General features: G+C 38.2%; 2 protein-coding genes across 2 annotated transcripts; both read right to left on the reverse strand.

Moving 5' to 3' along the window:
* Window positions 1–1,352: 1,352 nt before the first annotated feature.
* On the reverse strand, window positions 1,353–10,693 carry LOC110258118 (olfactory receptor 1G1-like). The gene is given in 5 exon segments (XM_021081273.1): window positions 1,353–1,832; window positions 1,834–1,929; window positions 2,232–2,332; window positions 2,460–2,564; window positions 10,459–10,693. Coding segments are annotated over 5 exon segments (879 nt in total). The 3' UTR covers window positions 1,353–1,490.
* A 3,050-nt stretch (window positions 10,694–13,743) lies between these two features.
* Window positions 13,744–15,628, reverse strand: LOC100156974 (olfactory receptor 14J1-like). Its single transcript, XM_021081268.1, has one exon. The coding sequence runs from the start codon at window positions 14,944–14,946 to the stop codon at window positions 14,008–14,010; it is 939 nt and encodes a 312-aa protein (XP_020936927.1). The 5' UTR covers window positions 14,947–15,628; the 3' UTR covers window positions 13,744–14,007.
* Window positions 15,629–16,922: the final 1,294 nt, after the last annotated feature.

The following is a 16,922-nucleotide window of genomic DNA, read 5'->3' on the forward strand; positions in this document are numbered from 1 at the left end:
AGCAGAATCTAGAATATGTATTACTCCAGAGTGTGATTTTACTGTAAAAGCTTGGCCATTTATTGCCTCACCTGAATGGCAGTGTTATTAATGAGGTATTAATGAGATTTCCCCCATTCAGCTGGGTCAGAAAATCATATTCTCCTGGTACTCCTCTTCCTCAAGTGCTGCTCTATTACTAGCATCCTTCTTATTTCAATTCTGTAGCAGTTTGTTCTTTGTTACATCTCAAATAGTTTTTCCCTTCACATGAACAGCCTTTCCTTCAATCACAGCTTACAGGCTCCCTATTCAAGTGTATCTTCAGAGTCCCAGAGGCACAGCTTCCTCCTTCTAATGCTTTCTACACAGCCTCCAGCTCCTTCATCTGAGTTACTCATACTAAATTTGGGTTCTACCTAACCTATCCAGCTAGAGTGGTTTTCTAGATGGAATTAATCATCCATTATTTTGTCAGATCCTACAATGCACAATGTACAATAAGATGAACTATAGGGAGTATCATAAGGCGACACAATACATATTCTCTGCTTTGATACAGTGCTTACTATATATAGAGAGAAGGTGGAGCAGTGGTAGTGACTTAGAGTTCATCCTGTTTAAAATGCAGTAAATCCTTTTTCTGAATCACTCTTTAATAGTGTTTATCAGAAAGAATAATTAATTTTTTTAGTGATACATGGATAATTTATTGTTATAGAACAAAGTTCATGAATAACAATTATATGGGAAATATTTTTAATTCTATTAAAACCCCAGGAATAAAAACTTAAAATAGGCCAATTGTTGCCAATCTTTCAATCTCAGCAAGGATATGGAGAGTCTTTACAGACAACTTAAATTTATATCAAACACACAATTAGGCAAAAGATTCTGAAAAAGTGATGCATTAAGAGGGGAAAAGTGCACGGCAGCAGTTTCCACTCTTACTCCTGATGAGACGACTGGTGATATTGATGGGAATACAATCAAAGATGGTACTCTGGTGATTCTGATGACAAAAAAAATGATATTGACTACAATAAAGCTGATGGTGAAGATATTCATTATTGAACCGGTGACAGAAATGGCAGTGATGTTCAAAATGTTGGTAATGAGGGAAATAGATGATGAAGTTTCAATAATATTAGTGTTCCAAGGCAATTCAGAGAACAGGTCATCCAATCCACCCTTCAGGATGTTATATTTACATAATACACCTATTTCTATATTATCATGCAAAATATATTCCCTTTGACATATAACTGATATAATATTTTGCAATAATGATAATATAATATATAACACATATACCTAACTCTGGAATATATACAATAAGCCTGTAGCTTGTGTGGGACTTAGAACCTAGTTTTCCTAATTTCTATTTAGTGTTATTTCCAATATACCATATACGCTCTGGGACAGCCTTGGTATTAACTGACTCTGTAAATTTGGTGAAAAGTGGAGATTTTCCCCCAAATGCTTGTTTATGGGCACTTTGTTTATTATTCCTAATCCAAAGAACTCTCTATGCCCCAAACCCTTTTTAGTGAACTCTTCACATCCTTGTTTCTCAGACTGTAAATAAAAGGATTGAGAGTGGGAGTTACCAGGGTATACATGACAGCAGCAACCAGCTCCCCAGAGGAGTGAGAGGTGGATGGGGGCTTCAGGTAGGTGGCAAAGACCGTGCTGTAGAAGAGGATGACCACGGAGAGGTGGGAGCTGCATGTGGCCAAGGCTTTCTTTTTCCCCTGTGCTGATGGAGCCTTAGCTACAGCATGTAAAATATGGACATAAGAACTTATGGTGCAGAGGAGAGGGCTGATTCCTAAAAGTCCTGCCAGAACCAGTCATTAGGTTCTCATTGAGGTGGGCATCAGAGCAAGAAAGTTGAAAGAGTGGACCAAAATCACAGGATAAGTAGGGAATTTTAAATTGTTTGTTTGTTTTTTTGTTTTTTGCTTTTTAGGGCCATACCTGGGACCTGTGGATGTTCCCAGTCTAGGGGGCGAATTAGAGCTACAGCCTACACCACAGCCACAGCAATGCAGGATTCAAGCTGAGTCTGTGATATATACCGCTACTCAGGGCAAGACTGGATCCTTAACCCACTGAGCAAGGCCATGGGTCAAACCTGCATCCTCATGGATACTAGTCAGTTTTGTTTCCAATGATCCACAAAGGGAACCCTGGGAATTTCTTATTGAGTATAGAATGATAGGGTAGCAAGAGGGCATGGACCCACCCACCAGCAGTCCACATCCGCCAGGAGTCATTAGGAGTGGATAGTGCAGAGGATGGCAGATGGCAGCATAGCAGTCAATAGCCATGGCAGTCAAAAGCAGGTTGTCTGTATCCACAAGAACCACAAAGAAATATATTTTTGCCAGACATTCAGAGAAAGTGATCGATCCACTCTTTGTCCAAAAAGCCTCCAGCATTTTGGGGGCTGTGGTGGTTGTAAAGCAGGGATCAACCAGAGAGCCAAATGAGGAAGAAGTACATGGGGGTGTGGGGGCGGATGTCAGCACCAATAGTCAGCAGAAGTAGCAAGTTTCCCAAGAGACCCAGCAAGTAGAGCACTAGGAAGAGACCAAAGAGGGACTGTCATTTGTCTGGGTCACTCAACAGCCCTGACAGGACAAAGTCAGGGTTCTTGCTGCAGTTCATTCAGGTCCTGACGTCTAGAAGAAAGGAATCAGCATGAAGAGTATTCACTACTGTGAGCTCCTGAGATGGACAGCACTTGGATCTTGTCTCCACAAGTGGGTTCCTTTATTCCGCTAATGTGAAGAATGAAGAACAGAACTAAAATAGCAATATGAGGGACAAGATTTCTATTTTTTGGAAGATGACCTAAGATGACCTCACAAAGATGAGGGAATGAATGGAACAACAGAAGCTTCCTGGAGTTCTTTATGTGTAAAAGAGTTTTCTTCAACTTTTTATTATTGGATGATGGAACTGCTTATGAATCTGTTTTCATTACAATAGTCTTTCTAGGCTGAGATTGCATCTCAGTATTTAGCTTAGTGGTTGGCACATCATAGGAACTCAGTAAATGCTCCTACCCATCCACACAGTCGTGAGTATAGTCTCAGCTTTTGTTAACGACTAGAGTACTGTTAGCCTCCTAACTGGTTCAATATGCCGACTCTCACCCCAGTCAGTATGTTCTCCACATTGCCACCAGAGTGATCTTTTCAAAAAAGAAAATCTGATCATATATTTTACTTGTTTCAAATCAGGTATCTGAAGCACCATTTTTCTTAGGAGCGTATACAAATCCCCATCCTCTCTAACAAAGCTCAACATATTTTGATCTTGAGATGTCTCTGCAGCCTCATCTTACACTATAGTCCACTCATTCTCTGTTCCCCAGACACTCTGGCTACATTGAAACCTGCCCTGCGTCCCATATTCCTTTTCTTCATCCTGAGCCAACTCCTGCTCACCCTTTCAGTCTCAGGTCAATTGGTGACTTTCTTAGGAAAGTTTTCACTTGCCATGTTGCTTAAGTCAAACTTACCTTTTATATGTTGTCATTATACCTTTGTAGAATTACTACGCTTGTAATGTGGACCATATAATTTATATTCATTTTGTTAAAATGTTTATTTAAGATATTTAGTTAATGTTGGACTTCTCCTCAAGGCCATGAAGTGCATTATGGGAAATATTTCAGTTAGTTTTCTCTCCCTTGCATCTCTGGTGTTTGGCATCCACTAAACAATATTTGCCACAAAATAAACAAATTAATTAATTGAGACTGAAGACAAGAGAGGGCAATATGTTGTCCTCCACATGTGAAATGTCTTCCATTCCATTTCAAAGGTTTTTTAATAAAAGTTTTTCCTCCAAATATTCTCCTAATATATGGGTTGGAAACATAGATTCATCTTTTTATCTTTTTCAAAATCCAGATGGTACTGTAACACTTTTTTTAAAAACTATAAAATCATCCTCATTTTTGTCTTTTTTCACCATTTTCACAGTCATTTTCTTTGGATTTTCTTTCATCAACTCTCTCCCAGCTTATTTCATCAAGAGCTTAACTGGCTTCATTGGTTGCATTCTAATTATTAACATTCATGCTACAAGCATGTTCCAGAAAATGTACAACTTTCTCCTTTTGGCTTGATTATCCCTTGTTCAGATAACTCTAATGTCTTTATCCCTTGTTCAAGTATATCTAATATTTTCTAATGTGGCACTTATACCTATCTGTGCCTGGTTATCAAGAATGTCTACCTTCTTTCCACCTATCAATAAACATGATTTTCCACTTCTCATTGCTGTTTAGTCTGCTTTCTCCTTAGGCCAATCTCTTCATAGCTCCATGAATATGATTATTTATGCTTTCATACACTGATATATATATATATATATATATATATATATATATGATAATCTAGCCCTTGACTGAATATTTTCTTGAGGTGTTTTCTAATTTTTATGACATATACATTTTCTCTTGTTAATTATATTATAAATACCTTTCAGAGTAAGAATCAGATTTTCCTTTTAAAAGTCTGTTAAACTAACAGTCAAAATTTGAGCATAAGGTCTGGCCCAATCTTCTTGTCTAATGACTGCTCTCTAATTATATGGCAGTTTCCTTTCATTTTTCCATAACATCATATATATAGTACTCTTTAAATGTGGCAATGAATAATTGACTTAGAATAAAGGTAAATAATCTTTTCCATCTTCATGCAGAGCATTTGTTAATACTTGGGAAAGAACTCAAACTTTCACCTGGAGAGCTAGTTAAGTCACAGATTTCTACACTCTTTACCTGATAAAATATGTTTTAGTAGGACTTTTAAAATTGGAAGCTGGGGGCGTTTCCCTTTTCCTATAAGATTAAGGCTTCTCTTTCTTCTTTGTCTCTCATAAACTACACTTCTTTCAGCTCAGGTGTAACTGCTTCTCTCCCCTTTTTACATCTTTTGGATGTAAAATTTGATTTTTTTCAGGTTATTATTTTATTTTATTTTTTAAATTTTATGTCCCCAATACGTTATTTTTTTTTCCCTACTGTACATCATGGTGACCCATTTACACATACATGTATACATTCTTTCTTCTCACATCTTCTTTTTTAAATTTTTTTTTACTTTTTTTCCTTTATTTTTTTTATTGTTATTTCCCCAGTACAATTTTTTTCTACCTTACAGCATGGTGACCCAGTTACATATACATGTATACATTCTTTTTTCTCCAATTATCATGCTCCATCATAAGTGACTGGACATAGTTCTCAGTGCTACACAGCAGGATCCCATTGCTAATCCATCCCAAAGGCAATAGTTTGCATCCATTAATCCCAAGCTCCCAATCCACCTCACTTTCTCCTCCTCCCCCTTGGCAACCACAAGTCTATTCTCCAAGTCCTTGATTTTCTTTTCTTTGGGGAGGTTCCTTTGTGCCATATATTAGATTCCAGATATAAATGATAGCATGTGGTATTTGTCTTTCTCTTTCTGACTTACTACCCTCAGTATGAGAGTCTGTAGTTCCATCCATGTTGCTGCAAATGGCATTATTTTCTTCTTTTCAATGGCTGAGTAGTATTCCATTGTGTATGTATACCACAACTTCTTAATCCATTCATCTGTTGGTGGACATTTAGGTTGATTCCAAGTCTTGGCTATTGTGAATAGTGTTGCAATGAACACATGGGTGCATGTGTCTTTTTTAAGGAAAGTTTTGTCTGGATATATGCCCAAGAGTGGGATTACTGGGTTATATGGTAGTTCTGTGTATAGATTTCTAATGTACTTCCAGCATTGCCACAAGCTGTGGCATAGGTCACAGATGTGGCTCAGATCTGGTGTTGCTGTGGTTGTAGCATAGACCTGCAACTGCAGCTATGATTAGATCTCTAGCCTGGGGACTTCCATATGCTGCAGGCGAGGGCCCTAAAAAATAAAAAAGAAATACTTGGAAGCCATTTATGACAAACCCACAGCCAGTATAATACTCAATGGAGAAAAGCTGAAAGCCTTCCCACTAAAATCTGGAACAAGACAAGGATGCTCACTCTCATCACTTTCATTCAACATAGTATTAGAAGTCCTAGCCACAGCAATCAGACAAACAAAAGAGATAAAAGTCATCGAAATAGGAAGAGAAGAGGTAAAACAGTCACTGTGTGCAGATGACATGATACTATATATAGAAAACCCTGAGGACTCAACCTGAAAGCTACTTGAACTAATCAACAAATGAAGCAAGGTAGCAGGATATAAGATTATATTCAGAAATCAATCACATTTCTGGATACTAAAAATGAAATATTAGAAAAGGAATACGGAAATACAATACCTTTTAAAATTGCAAACCAAAAAATCAAATACCTGGGAATACACCTGACCAAGGAGGTAAAAAGACTTATATGTTGAGAACTATAAAACATTAATCAAGGAAATTAAAGAAGATGTAAAGAAATGGAAAGATAGTTCATGCTCCTGGGTTGGAAAAATTAATATTGTAAAAATGGCCATACTACCCAGAGCAATCTACAGATTCAATGCAATTGCTATCAAATTACCCATGACATTTTTCACAGAACTAGACAAAACAATCCAAAAATTTATATGGAACCACAAAACACCGAGAACTGCCAAAGCAATCCTGAGGAACAAAAACCAAGCAGGAGGCATAACTCTCCCAGACTTCAGGCAATATTACAAAGCTGCCACAGTCATCAAGAGAGTGTGATACTGGTACCAAATCAGACATACAGACCAATGGAACAGAACAGAGGACCCAGAAATAAACCCACACAGCTTTGGCCAATTAATCTTTGACAAAGGAGGCAAGAATATAAAATGGGAAAAAGACAGTGTTTTCAGCAACTGGTGCTGGGAAACCTGGACAGCTGCATGCAAAGCAATGAAACTAGAACACACCCTCACACCATGCACAAAAATAAACTCCAAATGACAGAAAGACTTAAATATAAGACAAGACACCATCAGACTCCTAGAAGAGAACATAGGCAAAACGTTATCTGACCTCAACATCATGAATATTTTCTCAGGTCAGTCTCCCAAAGCAACAGAAGTAAAAGCAAAAATAAACCAATGGGACCTAATCAAACGGACAAGCTTTTGCACAGCAAAGGAAACCAAAAAGAAAACAAAAAGACAGCTTACAGAATGGGAGAAAATAGTTTCAAATGATGCAACTGACAAGGCCTTAATCTCTAGAATATACAAACAACTTATACAACTCGACAGCAAAAAAGCCAACAACCCAATTGAAAAATGGGCAAAGGACCTGAAGAGAAATTTCTCCAGGGAAGATGTATAGATGGCCAACAAACACTTGAAACAATGCTTGACATCCCTGATTATTAGAGAAATGCAAATTAAAACTACTGTGAGGTACCACCTCACACCAGTCAGAATGGCCATCATTAGTAAGTCCACAAATAACAAATGCTGAAGGGAGTGTGGAGAAAAGGGAACCCTCCTGCACTGTTGGTGGGAATGCAAGCTAGTACAACCACTATGGAGAACAGTATGGAGGTATCTTAGAAAACTATACATAGAACTATCATATGACCCAGCAATCCTACTCTTGGGCATATATCTGGACAAAACTGTCCTTGAAAAAGACACACACACCCGCATGTTCACTGCAGCTCTGTTCACAATAGCCAAGACATCGGAGTTTCCATCGTGGCTCAGTAGTTAACGAATCTAAGAACCATGAGGTTGTGGGTTCGATCCCTGACCTTGCTCACTGGGTTAAGGATCCAACCTTGCCATGAGCTGTGGTATAGGTTGCAGACGTGGCTTGGATCTTGAGTTGCTGTGGCTGTGGTGTAGGTCGGCAGCTACAGCTCCAATTAGACCCCTGGCCTAGGAATCTCCACATGCCGTGGAGCAGCCCTAGAAAGGCAAAAAGACAAAAAGACCAAAAAAAAAAAAATCCAAGGCATGGAATCACCCCAAATGTCCACTGATAGATGATTGGATTAGGAAGATGTGGTATATATACACAACGGAATACTACTCAGCCATTAAAAAGAAGAAAATAAGGCCATTTGCAGCAACATGGATGGAACTACAGACTCTCATCCTGAGGGAAGTAAGTCAAAAAGAGGAAGACAAATACCACATGCTATCATTTATATCTGGAATCTAATATACGGCACAAAGGAACCTCCCCAAAGAAAAGAAAATCATGGACTTGGAGAATAGACTTGTGGTTGCCAAGGGGGAGGGGGAGGGAGTGGGAGGGACTGGGAGTTTGGGGTAAATAGATGCAGAATGTAGCCTTTGGGATGGATAAGCAATGGGATCCTGCTGTGTAGCACTGGGAACTCTGTCTAGTCACTTATGATGGAACACTTAATGTGAGAAAAAATTATGTATGCATGTGTGTGTAGCTGGGTCACCATGATTTACAGTAGAAAAAATATATACAGAAATAAATGATAAAAAAGAAAAAAAGAAATATTGTTAAAATTCTCAGTCGCTCTCTAGTTTTGCTCTGCTTCAGATAATCTTGGAGAGGTGCACCTGTAGCCATAACATTTCATTACCCTTAAAGAACATGTATCTTTTTGAATTAGTGTTTTAATTTTCTTTGGGGGGATGCCTAGTAGCGAATTGCTGGATTATATGGTGGATTTATTTTTACTTTTGGGGCAAATTTTTATGCTGTTTTCATATTGGTCATACCAATTTGCATTCTACCATATGTGATGAGGGTTCCCTTTTCTTCACATTCTTACCACCATTTGTTATTTTTTTTAATTTATTTGTTGTTGTTGTTGTTGTTGTTGCTATTTCTTGGGCTGCTCCCGCCGCATATGGAGGTTCCCAGGCTAGGGGTTGAATCGGAGCTGCAGCCACCGGCCTACGCCAGAGCCACAGCAACGCGGGATCCGAGCCGCGTCTGCAACCTACACCACAGCTCACGGCAACGCCGGATCGTTAACCCACTGAGCAAGGGCAGGGACCGAACCCGCAACCTCATGGTTCCTAGTCGGATTCGTTAACCACTGCGCCACGACGGGAACTCCACCATTTGTTATTTGCTGTCTTTTTGATAATGCCCATTCTGACAGGGGTGAGGTGATATCTCATTGTGGTTTGAGTATGCCATTAATATTAATGTGTTTCTTGGCCATCTTGTGTCATTTTTTTAAAAAATGTATATTCAGATCTTCTGTCCCCTTTTTTGGGAACTTGCTTTTTTTTGCCCTAATTAATAGCTTTTTATTAATGATTTTTACTTTTTCCATTAGAGTTGGTTTACAATGTTCTGCCAATTTTCTACTGTACAGCAAAAGTGACCCAGTCACACACACATATTCTTTTTCTTACGCTTATCCTATATCTTGCTCCAACACAAGTGATTAGATACAGTTCCCAGTGCTATACAGCAGGATCTCACTTTTTATCTATTCTAAACGGGATAGTTTGCATCTATTAACCCCAAAATCCCAGTCCATCCCATTCCCTGCCCTTCCCCCTTCCCAACCATGACATGTTTTTAAATCAGTTTGGTATTTTAAATGTTAAGGTATGTGATTCTTTTTCTATTTTGGATATTAACCTCTTATGAAATATCTTCTCCTATTCAGTAGGCTGTCTTTCTTTTTGTTGATTATTTCCTTCCCTGTATGAAGGTTTTTTCAGTGTGATGTAGTCCCACTTATTTATTTTTCTTTTGTTGCCCTTGCCTGAGGTGACATGTTAAGAAATAATGTTAAGACCAATTCAAGGATTGTACTACCTAAGTTTTCTTCTAAGAGTGTTATGGTTTCAGGTCTTACGTTAAGTCTTTAATCCTTTTTGAGTTTACATTTATTTATAGTGTGAGAAAGTAGTCCGGTTTGATTCTTTAGCTTGTAGCTGTTCAGTTTTCCCAGCGCCATTTCTAAAAGATGCTGCGTATTCCCCATTGTATATTCTTGTCTCCTTTGTTGTAGATGAATTGACTATATGGGCAAGGGTTTATTTCTAGGCTCTCTGTTCAATTTCATTGAATCTGTACATCTGTTTTTAATGCCACTATCCCATTGCTTTGACTATGATAGTTTTGTAGTATTGTTTGAAATCAGGTAGAGTTAACATGTTTTCAGCTTAGTTATTATTTCTCAAGATTGCTTTGGCTATTTGGGGTCTTTCGTGGTTCTACACAAATTTCAGGATTATTGGTTGTAGTTCTGTGAAAAATGCCATTGGTATTTTGACAGAAAGAACATTGAATCTGTAGATTGCTGGTAATTTCCTTGGGCAGTTGGGCTTGCTGTCAGGGTCTAGTTTTGCAAGAGGCTACGTCCTGACCTGTGAGGTGGCAGAGGGGAGGAGAGTGTACCCCTAGCTGAGAAATAGTAGGATAAGACTGCTGGCTTGGTTCTCTTCCAGTGTGATGCTGTGTAGGATGGTCTCTGCTGTTGCCTGGGTTCTCTGATCAGGCTTCCTAGACAGTTGGGACTGGCTATTATACTGATCCATAGGTGAGGGTATGAATTAGCTTCTCTTCCCTGGCAGGTCAGCCAAATTGGCCCCAGGATCTGCACATCTTGTTGTTTGTGTCCTGAATGAGGCAATACCGTGCACTGAATTCCCTGCCCAAATAGGGCCACTGGTTTTGCTCTGTAGATGGGGAATGCCATGGGTTGTGTTCTTTGCTGAAGTCCACTTGAAGCACGGCTACGATATGGGCTGTGCAGCTTGCCCATAGTCTCGCTAGGTTCCCTGGTTGGGCAAGCTGAAAGCTGTATTAAATAATGGGTGGGGCTACCAATCTGTCTCCCTGCCTACATGGAGAGGGAGAACCAGCTCCAAGGCTAGCAAGGTTCTTCATGGACTTGACTGAAGCTGACCCATGTCCCGAGTTCCCATACTGATCAGAGTCCCTGGATTTCCTCTATAAACAATCAGCTCTGTCTTCCAGGCTTCCATTTGAGCATCAGTGGCACATGCAGTTGTGTAGGTGTTCTGATAAGCCTTTCTGTTCAGATAACGCTGGGAGCTCCACTCAGCAGTGGGCTGGGTTATGAGTTGGCTCAGTGCAGAGGCAGCATCCCAGGCTGCAGGCCTGGAAAGGGTCTTCATTTGAGGGCCCCAAATAGGCAGACCTGTGCCCTGACCACGTTCCTGGTCAGACTGTGCCATGTTTTTGTCTCTGAAAAAGAGCAAAACTGCTAGCTGGGACTACTGCTGGGTGGTACGGGCAGCGACTCCACTGCTAAGATGCAAATACTAGTTATTGGAAGCCCCTTCCTCTTCTCCATCACATTCCCATTCCCAGCAGTCAAGCTCTGTAGAGCCCTCTTGCCGTCCCTGTGGGGTAAGCCTGAAGTGGGGGTCCCCAGGCAGTGACCCACAATGCTGGGGGCATGGGATGTCCACCTTGATCTTTTTTTCCCCACTGGAGGAATCATGGACTCAAGGGAGATGTCTCAGTGTGGTGCTGCACTGACCTGGAGGAAAGGCAATGCAGGCAGCAGGGAGCTCCTCCTCCTCCCCTTCTAGTGCCATTTGTCCTGGTCTCTGTGGTGCAGGGGGCTGCTTTGGCCTCACCTCTGTGTTCTGCCAATTTCTCAGTGATGCCTTATCCATGAATAGTTGCTAGTTATTCTCCTCCTGAGGGGGATAGAAGCTGGTAATGATTTATATTGTCTTCTTGGTGATATCACTCTTCTAGAATAATTTTGAATGATTTTATCTTTTAGCTTTTATGTTAGAGTTAAGGTGATTTAATTACCACCATTACAGCATTAGAGTATTCTAAATTTTTATAGTATCTTATTTATTTGAGAAATTGCGAAGATCTGTACAACACATCTTACACATTATCTCAATTGTTTTTCAGGATAGGTGTTGTATCCATGTGTTAACATAGAAAAGTTTCAGAAAAAAATAAGCCACTTGCCCCTGATTACACTTCTGTGGAGAAGGTGAACCAAAATTTGATCTTAATCTGTACCTGACCAGGTCAAAAGCAAGGAAAGTAAATAAAAGTTTTAAGTTTTGGAAAGTAAGAGATAAAACTCTTTATTTACAGATAACGATGTGTAATAGAAATTTTAATAATATGTATAAAGATCTTTTAGAAGTTATTATTAAATATGGAAGATGAATGAATATAAAGTCAATATACAAAGTAAATTGAATTTCTATATACTGACCACAAACATTAGACAATTAAATTTTAAAAATCACTTTACAGTAACATCAGATACGTAGAAATGAATTAAAGTTGTATAAAACTACTGCATCCATAATATGTATCATTTCTGATAGAGTTCTTAAGAACCTAAAAAAAATACCAAGTATTGTATTCTTAAATTGGAAGATGCAATCTTTTAAAGCAGGCAGTTGTTTCTTTTTCTTATGCTTTTAACTGGTTTCTATTATGTAATTAAAGAAGAATGTATGTACCATACTGAAATGAGTAATAGCAATGAGCCAGCAGACTTATAAGGAAAGGTTTTAAAATCCTCTGCTAAGTCCATTGGAGGTAAGAAGACAGTTCATTTTGATCTATGGATTCAATAATGTACCTCAGTCAACATCTTAGTAGGTATCTTTTAAAAATCAAAACCTTAATTGTAAAACATGTGGATAAGCAAAAGACCCAGAGCAGATAACAAAATCTGGAAGCAGAGTTGGAAAACTTACACTATCCAGTATAAAAATGACTGTATAGCTCTAGGAATTGATAGAGGTTGGTAGAATAAGCATAAATATATAGATCAATTGAACAGATGAGAGACCCTCACAGACATACAATTCCTAAATTTATTTCAATTGCACCAACTGCAATTCTTTAGGGGGAAAATTTGTTTCTAGTTAATTATTGCAGTTAATTGGATATTGGTGAGTAAAATGACCAGTAACACTTACCTTATACCATCACGATGATTCATTTCCAATGGATTATAGAACTAAACATGAAAGGTAAAACAATAAAGCTCATGGGAAGTAACACTGGTATGATTTTAAAATCAGTTTTTCTGTTTTAAATTTTTTTTAATTTCAGCTTTTATTATTCTATAGTTTCAGAATAATTTAAATGCATTTGCATTCATTTTACACACGCTGACCAATTCTTTTGTGCTTCTCAAACCTGAAGATCTGTGTTTTTAAGAATTCTGAGGAAAAAGGCTTAAACATTATTTCTCTAGATATTACTTATCATACATTCTCTCTATACATGGACACTAGATCTTTCTGAAACTATTGTTAGACAAATATTAAACGTTTGTCCCCCTATCTTTGTGACTCCTAAGTCTTTCTAATTAACAAAAAAATTTCCTTTTTTCCCCATTTTGTGGGAAATTCCTGGATCTGTCAGTGCAAAATTCTGTCTTTTTTTGCATTTTATCTACTGCTTATACTATCCATTAAATTTTAATTTTTTGGTCTATATATATAACATTCATATTAAACTTTTGTTATTTTTCAAACGTACCTTCTTAAAACATTTTAATTGTGTTTTGTTATTTCTTTTTATATTCATTCTGTGAGTCCTGATTGTTGTACCATTCAAACTTCTCACTTACATACCACAACTGACATAGTGAGACTTCCCATGGTGACCATTGTGTATTATTAATTAAAACCCTGCAAGATGAATAGGACAGTAGTTGGATCCTTAAAAAGCCAGAGAGTATTGAACCAGGTGGTTCTTCTATATGCTTCAATACTATATGATATTACAAATTTAATTGTAACTCAGAAAAAAAAATGAGTTATCTTTACCTTGATAGAAACAGGTCAGGAAGGAAAATTAATTTGAAGTCTTTAGAATTAAAGAAATTCACATTTTCATCAGACTTGACATTGTGGAGTGAGGTTCAAATCTATGGTATTTACTAGAGTAATTTTTGTCTAACTCCATGTCAGTGTTTTTGTTACTCAAAGATAGTCCATTCCTATTACTTTCCTCATAACGAGTTCTGTTTGAGCTTTAATTTCTTGATTGACTCTGTTATGTTTTTCCAGTAGATTGTGATTTGTCTCTTAATGAGCAAGGGATAGACGTGACTCAGCAAAAGAGGTAGGCTTTTCTTCTTTTAACAACCCTTTGTAGAGCTGCCTTCATGGCTTTGTTTCTCAGGCTGTAGATCATCGGATTAAGTGTGGGAGGCAGAACAGTATAAAAAAGAGTAAGCAAAAAGTCTAATGCAGTTGGAGAGTCAGAATGTGGCTTCAGAAACTCAAAGGCACCAGTAGAGAGAAACAGTGTGACCACAGCTAGATGGGGGAGGCAAGTGGCAAAGGCCTTGGCTCTCCCCTCGGCAGATGGGATCCTCAGCACAGTAGAGAATATGCGTGTGTAGGAGAATCCAATGGAGAGGAAGCAAAGAAGTATCATCAAGGACACGAAGCCCGTGACCCCAAGCTCACTGACATACTCATCAGAACAGGCGAGTTTTAGGAGCTGGGGAACCTCACAGAAGAACTGGTGGATGATGTTGGCACCACAGAAGTGGATGGAGAAAGTAGCAGATGTGTGCATAACTCCAGAGACGACCCCACTGATCCAGACGGCTAGGATTCCGTGAATACAGGTGTTGACATTCATGATGATTTCATAGCGCAGGGGAAGGCAGATGGCCACGTAGCGATCGTAGGACATCACTGTGAGCATGGCCAGCTCAGCAGAACCACAGAGAGTGAAAGCCAGACATTGCAGTATGCATTCCCAGAGGGAAATACTGCTAGTATGCCTGAAAGAGTTACAAATGGACCTTGGTACCGTCACAGAGATATAGCATATATCTAAGAAGGAAAGATGTTTGAGGAAGAAATACATAGGGGAGTAGAGACTGTCATCCATGGAAGTTGCAGCGATAATGAGTGTGTTGCCAGTTAAAGCCACTAAGTATAAGACTAAGAACAGAGAGGCCCATAAGACTTCTAGCTCAGGCTTGGCAGAAAATCCCATGAGGAGAAACCCACTCACTGTAGTGAAATTGGCCATATTCCTTCTCAGTTTCCAAGGAGGCTGCTGGCTGCAAGACAGAATGGAGACCTATGGAAATAATGCCAGAATCAACAGTTCATCATTGTAAATGTTATGTAACTTTGTATACTAATAATCATATTGAGTAATTTTAAATAACTTTGACTGAAGCATAAGAGTTAGGTAAATTGGATTATGAATTTTAATGTCATCCTTTTCAGGCCAAGGAGAGGAAAATATATTATTTAATTATTGGGAAGTATGGTGCATCAAAATTTTATGGATGTTAAAACTTTCACTCAGTTCAAACACATACTCATATTGATATATAAGTTTTTGAGGTGACTATTCTTTCTCATTAGTTACTATATCTATTTGTAGCCCTACCACACTGCTTCTTTCATTGCAGTGTTATACTTTTATTTCATGTATGAAAGAACAAAGCCCCAATCCTTTTTCCTAAGAATTTCCTGAAAATTGAATAATAATAGAAAGTGAAAAGCACATTTTTATTGACATTACCTTATTTGCATTATGATATACAAATGATCATTACCTTTAACACAAAATGTCACATAAATTAATCCAAAAAATACCAAGGTCCTAGGAAATGGCAAAAGGCCAGAAACTTTCTGGTATAATTTTTTTTTGTCTTTTTAGGGCCACACCCACAGCATATGGAGGTTCCCAGGCTAGGATTCAAATTGGAGCTGTAGGCACAGCCACAGCAACACACCAGATCCAAGCTGCGTCTGCAACCTACACCACAGCTCAGGGCAATTCCAGATCCTTATCCCCCTGACTGAGTCCAGTGATCGAACCCACATCCTCATGGATATTAGTCAGGTTAGCTAACCGCTAAGCCACGATGGGAACTCCCCTGGTATAATATTTTAAAAGGAAATAAAATGTTCATAAATGCCTAAAAATTATTTATCTTTTATTTAATTTAATTTAATTTTACTTTTTAGGGCCACACCTGTGGCATATGGAAGTCCCCAGGCTAGGGGTCGAATCGAAACTACATCTGCTGGCCTACATCACAGCCACAGCAACTCCAGATCCATGCCACGCCTTCAATCTACAGCACAGCTCATGGCAGTGCCAGATCCTTTAGCCAATGAGCATGGCTAGGGGTTGAACCCACATCCTCATGGATAGTATTTGGGTTCATTACCACTGAGCCACAATGCAACTCCTCATCCTTTATCTTTTTTTTTATTAACTCAATGAATTTTTTATATTTATAATTGTACAACTGTCATCACAATTAATTTTACAAGATTTCTATCTCAAACCTATCCTTCATTTTTAATTAACTAAAAATTAAAGCAAGAATAAGATATAATCATCAGTGATTCAGAAATTATTACTGATAGAACAGAGTCACTTTACTGAAATGGCAAAGGTCTTGTAGCATTCTACTTTGAATGTTGATCCAGAATTTTAATTACTTTTGCTTCTTTGATCTCACTGAGTACTTTTTATCTGCAACTTAACTCTCTTAACAAAGGAGGCATTCAAATCTTCATTCCTTTGCTTATTTTAAAGCAGATATTAGTGCTTTTAATACATAACAAAAGTGTATATGAATAATTTAATAATTTATATCATTTATTTCTTGTTGTGAAATATTTTCTGCATTTCTCTCAAAATATGAACCATGGTCTTATCATTACCAAATTTTCTTATATTTCATCGACATCAGAATTTCTCCCTAAACATAGAAGAGACTTGAAACCAGGATGACTGGTTGTGACAGGAGGCATATGCTCCATGCTTCTCATAATCTTTGTGTCCTTATAGTCTTTCTCTTTGGGATCTTTATTGGTCCTTATTTTGTGAACATGGAAAATGTGATTGTTTTGCTGACATTATAATATTTTGATACATCCTTAGTTTTCTCATTTTTCTCTACTGTTAGACCAATATCTCTGATATAGGTAGGATCTCACATCTCTTCTAAGTCACCATTAAGGTCAATAAATAATAAG

Source organism: Sus scrofa, unplaced genomic scaffold (assembly GCF_000003025.6).
Source record: "Sus scrofa isolate TJ Tabasco breed Duroc unplaced genomic scaffold, Sscrofa11.1 Contig1263, whole genome shotgun sequence".
NCBI classification, from domain to species: domain Eukaryota; kingdom Metazoa; phylum Chordata; class Mammalia; order Artiodactyla; family Suidae; genus Sus; species Sus scrofa.

Coding starts and splice junctions, on each gene's coding strand:
- LOC100156974 (XM_021081268.1), bottom strand. CDS start 14,946: ATGGCCAATTTCACTACAGTGAGTGGGTTTCTCCTCATGGGATTTTCT.